Here is a 10,000-nt window from a genome sequence, read left to right as displayed (position 1 = left end):
ACCCCTTAGTACAGCATATGAAAGCTGAACTGAACACGTCAAAGCAAGCCAGCGGTAACATTCCAACAAACGGAAGCATATTTCTATCTGGGGGGAGGCGGGGGTGGGGAGGGAGGGGGGGCATGTGACCTCTCTCTCTCTCTCTCTCTCTCTCTCTCTCACACACACACACACACACACACACACACACACACACACACACACACACACACATTATCTCTCTCTCTCTCCTCTCCCCTCCCTCCAACACATGCACGTGCGCATGTACGCACCCACATACACGCTCGCGCGCTTAGCACACAGGTTCAGCGACACACATCTGGATTAAGTGAAATGCAAAAAAAAATTGAAGCTGACAAGCTAACAAAACTTACAAAAATTACTTACAAATTGCAAGAATCGAAGAAAAAAAAGGGGGGTTGACGTATACGCCACAGCGCAACAAAATGCATACCCACACTCATCCACTCGTGTCCAATTTCAAAAGCCCCGCTCTCACGCCAAAAGCCTTGCATACAAAAAAACACACGACAACTTCGCAAATAAGCATTCCGACACACAGGACATCAAAGCGGCAAATTTGAACACGGTTGGATTTCTGTAATATCTGGCAGGAAAATGTTCTTCTCTTAGAGTCTGATAAACTGAACAAACCAAAAGAAAGTGATATTCTGTTTCAAAGGCTGTGTGACAAAAACTGCACTTTCTCTTATCACCAGGAACAGGATTATACTGGAAAAAGCGACAAATCTGACATACCGATTCGAAATTGTGAAAATAGACGGCGTACAAAAAATGTTTTTCACGACCAATAAGTACAGAGATGTTGTAAGTGATCGGTTGTAAACAGAATACACTCGATAGAATTCATGTGACAGCAGTGAGGAATGTCAACTTTGCTTTCCACAATCAATTAACCGTTGCTTAAAACAACGAATAAACACACATTCATTACCAACAACTTGTGCCTCCCACACATAACCAAAAACGGCCCAACACTCGGTTTATATCACAGACTGACATAAGTTTACATTTGGGCCAACAGCAAAGTGAGAGCTGTATTATCAATGGTTTCTCCAGTCAATGGGAAATCATTTACAGCTTAGTCTTTTGTGAAGGACTATGACTCTCAAACTAGGAGGCAAAATTGCACTGGCTCTTAGTGCTGCAGCCTTGTGCGCTAGTTGGCCTTTGGGAACCATCCCAACGCCGACTGTCCTAAAACCCTCTTGGCCGAGAGAGTGGGGATGTAACTTGGGCAAGACACTCTCCACTATAATCAAATTCTAGCCCAAATAGTCGGAACAGCAGTTGCCTCCTCTGCTGTTCTGATGTTTATAGTCGGACACGACTGACTATCATATATATACATGTACAAAACAGTTCTAATATTACCAAGAGAGAGAGAGGGGGGGGGGGGGGGGAAGAGAAATGCGTGCATAAAGACAGATAAATCATTGAGGAGAAAATGACAGAGTAAAAGAGAGACAGAGGGAAGGAGGGAGGAGGGAGGGAGACAGACAGACAGAGACAGAGAGAGAGACGTCTGGAAAGAGTCAGAGGCAGACAAATGCACAGACAAAGACAGAAACATACAGAGAAACACAGACCGACAGTGAGTGAGCGAGTGACCGAGACAGTGCCAAAGAGACAAAGATATATATACAGAGAGAGAGAGACAGACAGACAGACAGACAGACAGAGTGAGTGAGTGAACGAGTGAGTGAGTGAACGAGTGACAGAGACAGTGCCAAAAGAGACAAAGATATATATACAGAGAGAGAGAGACAGACAGACAGACAGACAGAGACAGACAGACAGACAGAGACAGAGTGAGTGAGTGAACGAGTGAGTGAGTGAACGAGTGACAGAGACAGTGCCAAAGAGACAAAGATATATATACAGAGAGAGAGAGAGAGAGACAGACAGAGAGACAGAGACAGAGACAGACAGAGTGAGTGAGTGAACGAGTGAGTGAGTGAGTGAACGAGTGACAGAGACAGTGCCAAAGAGACAAAGATATATATACACAGAGAGAGAGAGAGAGAGAGAGAGAGAGAGAGAGAGACAGACAGACAGACAGACAGACAGACAGAGTGAGTGAGTGAACGAGTGAGTGAGTGAACGAGTGACAGAGACAGTGCCAAAGAGACAAAGATATATACACAGAGAGAGAGAGAGAGAGACAGACAGACAGAGAGACAGAGACAGACAGAGAGACAGACAGAGTGAGTGAGTGAACGAGTGAGTGAGTGAACGAGTGACAGAGACAGTGCCAAAGAGACAAAGATATATACACAGAGAGAGAGAGAGAGAGAGACAGACAGAGAGACAGAGACAGACAGAGAGACAGAGACAGACAGAGTGAGTGAGTGAACGAGTGAGTGAGTGAACGAGTGACAGAGACAGTGCCAAAGAGACAAAGATATATATACACAGAGAGAGCGAGAGAGAGAGAGAGAGAGAGAGACAGAGAGATACATACACCCACCACACATCAACAGCGCGGAACAATACGGGATACAAACGCCACAACAACAACAACAACAACAACAACATCAACAACACAGATAGCTTCCTGCTTGTTCGACAGTTATTTATTAGTGTTTGTTAACTAAAAAAAAAAATTAATACCCTTGCAAACTGTCACCGTATCATCATACATGTGTGTGTGTGTGTGTGTGTGTGTGTGTGTGTGTGTGTGTGTGTGTGTGTGTGTGTGTGTGTGTGTGTGTATCTATCTATATAGATATATAGATTACCTCTATCGCTAAAGGTGGTGTAAATTACAATTCTGCTTTACTGGTGTGGAATTTCCTGTGAAACTGTAATGGAGACGATGTTGAAAAGAAAATATAACCTTCTGTGCAGGGGGAATAAAAACAACACAAAACACACACACACACACACACACACACACACACACACACACACACACACACACACACACACACACACACACACACACACACACACACACACACACACACACACACACACACAAGTTTCAAGTTTCAAGTTTTAATTATCCTTTCACTCCTATTGGAGTATGGAGGATTACTACAAAATAAACTTTTCATGCCCAGAACAAACATTTCCAAATACACAACAATGTCACATAAAAGTTGAAAGAACACAAATGTCTTTTAACTTCAAAAGTATAACAAGGCAACATTTGCAAATGTAATCATCTTACTTACAGCTAAAATGACTTTTTTGCCTCCTTTGAGCACACACACACACACACACACACACACACACACACACACACACACACACACACACACACACACACACACACACACACACACACATATCCCCTACAACAGCAGCTACAAGATTACGGTGATGGCCTAAAGGTAATGCGTCCGCCTAGGAAGCGAGAGAATCTGAGCGCGCTGGTTCGAATCACAACTCAAGTCGCCGGTTATTTTCTCCCCCTCCACTAGACCTTGAGTGGTGGTCTGGACGCTAGTCATTCGGATGAGACGATAATCCGAGGTCCCGTGTGCAGCATGCACTCAGCGCACGTAAAAGAACCCACGACAATAAAAGGGTTGTGTCTGGCAAAGGTATGTTGAAAAAAATCTACTTCGATAGGAAAAACTAATAAACTGCACGCAGAAAAAAAAAAGGAAAAAAATTGGGTGGCGCTGTATTATAGCGACGCGCTCTCCCTGGGGAGAGAGCAGCCCGAATTTCACACAGAGGAATCTGTTGTGACAAAGAAAAAGAGTAATACAATACAATACTATACAATGACGAAATACACACACCACACAACAAAAACAACAACACAACACAAAACACGACGACATACACACAGCACACAACAAAAACAACACAACACAAAACATGACGACATACACACAGCACACAACAAAAACAACACAACACAAAACATGACGACATACACACAGCACACAACAAACACAACACAACACAAAACATGACGACATACACACAGCACACAACAAAACAACACAACACAAAACATGACGACATACACACAGCACACAACAAAAACAACACAACACAAAACATGACGACATACACACAGCACACAACAAAAACAACACAAAACATGACGACATACACACAGCACACAACAAAAACAACACAAAACATGACGACATACACACAGCACACAACAAACACAACACAACACAAAACATGACGACATACACACAGCACACAACAAAAACAACACAACACAAAACATGACGACATACACACAGCACACAACAAACACAACACAAAACATGACGACATACACACAGCACACAACAAAAACAACACAAAACATGACGACATACACACAGCACACAACAAAAACAACACAACACAAAACATGACGACATACACACAGCACACAACAAAAACAACACAACACAAAACATGACGACATACACACAGCACACAACAAAAACAACACAACACAAAACATGACGACATACACACAGCACACAACAACAACAACAACAATAGGACGATACGAACACACCAGCGAACGCCAACAACAGGAACTGACCTCGTTTTCTGTACTCGTCGAAGTCCATGGTGTGACGTCAGTGGGTGCCAAGCGATAGGGGAAGTGTGGGCTGGGCACCTGGTCGTGTGTGAGCAGAGACGGCGAAGTGATGTTTGAAAGGGAATACAGTTTCTCTTCTTAGAGTCCACCCCCTTTAAAAAAAAAAAAAAAATAAAAATTCTAAAGTTCTCTTCGATCACAAATTGCTTCTTAAAAATCGAAAGATGACGTCAACGTTCCCTCAATGACGTATACAAAATAATGTCGACGTCAAGCGATGTCCCAGTGTTTTTGTTGGGAGTGTTACGGTCGTTTTCCTGTTGTTGATTTTCGAGGGAAGGGTAAAACAAAACAGTTATTAATCTGTCACCTATAAACCGTTTTTCAGCGGCAAGTTTTGCAACCAAAATGCAGTCTGTAGGCCTACCACTTTCTGAGAGTCCCAAACAAGCTATGTGGACATAAGAATCATGTGCATAGCACTGTTCACGTCTAACTCAACTCTTTCAAACTAATTTCACAGTTTTTACGTGAAGTGAGTTTCCCAGTTCACTGATGGTGAGTATGAAAACACGAAGTGCATGCTTTTTTTTTTCTCTCTCTCTCTCTCTCCGCCCCCCTCCCGATGGAGTTGAAGAAAGCTTGATATATTTTGATTTACCAGAAATGCTATGAACCTAGCTTGGTTCACGGTTAGTTAACTCAGTAGTCCATTGGTATGTCCCTTTCTTCAGAAATCCAGTGTCCCTCCGTTCCCTTGTAAAGAACAATGCTGATGCGTTTATGTCATCGATTGATGAGAAAATTAATAAGGCTGAGTACCTCGTTGGTTTAATCCATCAAAGTCGAGCTTTATCACTATGTACTTTTGTTGTCTTGTTTCACTGGCACTGATCACAAACGTGATTTCCCCATCTGAAAAAAAGAAAAAGAAAAATCATACATTTATAAAGTATGATAGTCAATGTATAAGAAGGTACGGTTACTAAAGCCTGTTCAAAAGAATAAGTCCCTCTTCATAATTCTACCAACAGCAGCAGGTGTGTTCGGCTATTAGTCATCGTGTATGAGTTAACGATTATTGAGAAAAACAGCAACTGCATGGTTTGGATGACTGACTGATTGATTTAGATCATACGCTGGGAATTCCTCTCCAGTTGGCATCATGGTTAATTTTATTTGGTTTCGTTTCTGAAATACTTTCGAGATCCCCCGTACCCAGTTCATTTGTTTTCATTTAATAATAATCAATAATAATGTACATTTATATAGCGCCCTTTCTCTCTAAGAGCTCAGGGCACTTTACATGAAAGGAAAATATTACAAGTTATATACAAGATTCATGACCACTCTTTCTCAATAACACCTCCCTCCCCCCCCCCCTCCCGCCCTCACTCTCCCCCTTTCCCACTCGACACACATCCAAAGTGAGCTGACATGGGTGGTGTTAGAGAACAAGGAAGCTGAGAGTGCTTATAGATGGGTTTTAACTCTTTCCATACGAACGGCGAAAGAGACGACGTTAACAGCGTTTCACCCCAATTACCATCATCAAAATATTGCAAGCGGAAGGCTCTTATACTGAAGAGGTGAATGTTGACAAAGAATACCACAATTCTGGCGACAGAAGCTAAAGGATGGGTCATTCAGACACCCACTGGACATCCGAGGGGTCTGTATACAGGAGAAGAGAGGACTGACCGTACTGAGTGAGTTAAAAAGATGAGGTTTTAGTGATGAGCGGAAAGCAGAAATAGAATCAGATGCACGGATATGATGAAGAAGGTTGTTCCAGATGTGAGGAGCAGCGAAGAAGAAAGAACGTTCACCATAGGTTCTTGTATTGACACGAGGAAATGTTTCAATAGGTAACAGTCACAGGAAGAGCGGAGATTTCTTGTGGGAGTGTAAACACTGATAAGGTCAGAAAGATAAGTAGGTCCTGCGGAGTCGAAAGCAGAATAGCAGAGACACGCAACTTTGTATCTAATTCTCGCTTCTCGCGCGCTCACTTATTAGCACTTATTAGCAGAGGTGGGCCAGGGGCGATACACACACATGAAGTGCAGCACGCTATGCTGGGAAGTGAGGGACACTTGAAGCAATTTATCTATTTGTTTATTATGCCTACGAAAGATCCTCGGCATAAAGTGGCAAGACAGGGTCTCCAATCTCCAGGTCCTAGAGAGGAGCGGCCTGCCCAGCATCGAAAGCCTGCTGATCCAGTGCCAGCTACGCTGGACAGGACACGTTGTCCGCATGACAGACAGCAGGATCCCGAAGATGCTTTTGTATGGCCAGCTGAAGGAAGACCACCGTGAACTTGGAAGACCCTGCAAGCGCTTCAAGGACACCTTGAAGACAAACCTCAAAGCCTGTGACATAGACATCGCTTCCTGGGAAACTGATGCCCTTGACCGCTCTCGCTGGAGGATGCTGTGCTCTAGTGGCATAAAGACGTTTGAAAACAAGAGAACGCTGGCCATTAAGGAGAAGCGTGAGCGAAGGAAGCAGGGCTCAACTTCTGGAGACGTTTTCCCTTGCAACACCTGTGGGAAGTGCTGCGCATCCAGAATCGGCATCTTCTCCCCTATGAGGACACACACCGACAGATAAGCCTGCCTGCCTACTCATCCGTCGGTCCGACGGGAGACTCCATCAATGCATGTATGTATTTGTTTATTTATTTATATATTCTTTTTGTGTACTTACCAACTTTACCAAGCAGAATGACTCATCGATTGTGATAGGATGCAGGTGACGACAGCACTGGACTTCACTGTTCTGCTGGGGGAGATCTGCTATTGTCTTGGACACTGTCTTGGTATTCAGTACATGCGGACCGATGTTTCGCACATATGGACCGATGTTTGGTACATATGTACCGATGTCAGTCGGAACCACAGCTCCGTGCAGGAAAGGACCGGGAAGGTGTGGAGTGGACGACTGCCAGGATACGTCAGTGATGTTTACGTCATCAAGAAAAATGCGTCACCGACCGTGGTCACCCAATTGATCTGGAAAAAAAAAGAAAGAAAAAAAAATCAAAATTAAAATAGTGTATCCGAATTATTTGCTCAACTTTCTTTCAGTGTTTCTGTTGGTACTTGGACGAAGTGTGTGTGTGTGTGTGTGTGTGTGTGTGTGTGTGTGTGTGAGAGAGAGAGAGAGAGAGAGAGAGAGAGTGTGTGTGTGTGTGTTGTAGTTCATAATTTTTACTTCTGTTCACCTAGAAGAAGAAAACTACAGAAAACTACAGCAATAACTACAATTACTTGCTTATTGGACTTTTTGATAAGGTGACCAAAAAACCCCAACACCAGATACCAACGTTGGTGATGCACCCCAACATTCAGCAGATGCTATATCATAGACTGACATAGGTTTACAGTACAGCCAACAGCAAAGTAAGAGCTGTATTACCAATGCTTACTCCATTGCAATGGGAAATCGTAGGTCCCCACATGAACCTCTTTTCAAATAATAATGTACAGGAGTAGTGCATACAATATTTGATTATTGATTTTTTTTTTTTTGGGGGGGGGGTGGGGGTGGGGGGGGGGGGGTCCTAATCCCGCTTCCCCCGTCCCGCCTCTCACACACACCCTTCCAGTATTATGTTGTTTTTTTTTCTTTCACCAATCACTGACACTCACCCTCTCCATTTTAGAATTTGTACTTTATCTTTTCCACATTCTGTTCTCTCTCTCTCTCTCTCTCTCTCTCTTCCTTTCTTAGTCCACTCCCCCTCTCCCCCCTCCCCTCCAACATCAACCGCCCCCCTTTTCATTCGAATATACAGAAATGTCGCTTTCTAATTAATAATAACAATCATCATTATGATAGAAATAATAATAATAATCCAAATAATAATAATAATAATATCATTTATTTTCAGTCTAATATCATCATCTTAGATGAACAGACTATAAATAAATAAACGAAAATGGGAAATATTTTACAGCTTTGTTACACTGGCTCTTAGTGCAAGGTAATGTGTGTGTGTGTGTGTGTGTGTGTTGGAGCTCATGTACGTTTATATGTATTTGACTGTACTTTCATATCTGTGAAACTGCATGTTTGGTGCATTTCTGTTATGCATGTGTGGGTGTATGTGTGAATGTGTGTCGTCATATTTTACATTCATTCGCTTAATTATCACCATTGTTGTCTTATTTATTTATTTATTTATTTTTTATTATTATCATTTTATTAGTATTACTATTATTATTACTACTACCTTTTTCTATATTATAATTATTATTTATTTATTTATTTATTTATTTATTTATGTAAGCTTATCTATTATTTATTTCCCCCCCCCCCCCCCGCCCCCCCTTTTTTTTTTTTTTTTTTTTTTTTTTTTCAAGGCCTGACTAAACGCGTTGGGTTACGCTGCTGGTCAGGCATCTGCTTGGCAGATGTGGTGTAGCGTATATGGTTTGTCCGAGCGCAGTGACGCCTCCTTGAGCAACTGAAACTGAAACTTAGTGCTGCAGCTTTGGGGGCTAGCTGGCCTTTAGGGAACCATCCCTACGCCGACTGTCCTAAAACCCTGTTGGCCGAGAGAGTGGGGATGTAACTTGGGGCAAGACACTCTCCACTGTTGTCGAATTCTAGCCCAGATAGTTGGGACAGCAGTCACCTCCTCTACCTGTCCTGATGGTCATAGTCGGACACGACTGACTATCATGTCATGATTCAAAAGTGTTTTTTTTGAACAGTGTGTTTTAACTCACTCAGTACGGCCAGTCCTCTCTTCTCCTCTACACAGACCCCTCGGATGTCCAGTGGGTGTCTGAATGACCCAACCTTTAGCTTCCGTCGTCAGAATTGTGGTATTCTTTGTCAACATTCACCTCTTCAGTATAAGAGCCTTCCGCTTGCGATATTTTGATGGTGGTAATTGGGGTGAAACGCTGTTAACGTCGTCTCTTTCGCCGTTCGTATGGAGAGAGTTAAAAGCCTACTGGTAGGCTATATCTCGCTTGATCACAAGCGAGGACATATCCATGTCCATGTCCATGTCCAGATGTGATATTTTGTTCGCAAATTCATCTAGATTCCAATGATTGTAGCAGTGGTATTCTTCAATATTACTTACTTAGTGGAGTGATGGCCTAGAGGTAACGCGTCCGCCTAGGAAGCGAGATAATCTCAGCGAGCTGGTTCGAATCACGGCTCAGCCGCCGATATTTTGAGTGGTGGTCTGGACGCTAGTCATTCGGATGAGACGATAAACCGAGGTCCCGTGTGCAGCATGCTCTTAGCGCACGTAAAAGAACCCACGTCAACAAAAGGGTTGTTCCTGACAACATTCTGTAGAAAAATGCACTTCGATAGGAAAAACAAATAAAACTGCACGCAGGAAAAAATACAAAAAAAAGAAAAAAGAAGTGGGTGGCGCTGTAGCGTAGCGACACGCTCTCCCTGGTTTCAGTTTCAGTGGCTCAAGGAGGCGTCACTGCG

At 43.0% G+C, this 10,000-nt stretch overlaps 1 protein-coding gene across 1 annotated transcript in view; it reads right to left on the bottom strand.

Annotated features, from left to right (window-relative positions):
- LOC143277787 (aromatic-L-amino-acid decarboxylase-like) overlaps nt 1-10,000 on the bottom strand; it is a 213,555-nt gene that overhangs the window by 150,563 nt on the left and 52,992 nt on the right. Inside the window, exons 2-3 of the mRNA XM_076582690.1 lie at nt 7,244-7,548; nt 4,532-5,446 (exon numbers count right to left, since the gene is read on the bottom strand). Of these exons, the coding sequence (XP_076438805.1) occupies nt 4,532-4,559 (28 nt within the window). The 5' untranslated portion in view covers nt 4,560-5,446; nt 7,244-7,548. The remainder of the gene's footprint in view (nt 1-4,531; nt 5,447-7,243; nt 7,549-10,000) is intronic.

The sequence above is a fragment of the Babylonia areolata genome, chromosome 35, assembly GCF_041734735.1.
Source record: "Babylonia areolata isolate BAREFJ2019XMU chromosome 35, ASM4173473v1, whole genome shotgun sequence".
NCBI lineage: Eukaryota > Metazoa > Mollusca > Gastropoda > Neogastropoda > Buccinidae > Babylonia > Babylonia areolata.
This window is presented reverse-complemented; position numbering and strand designations above follow the sequence as displayed.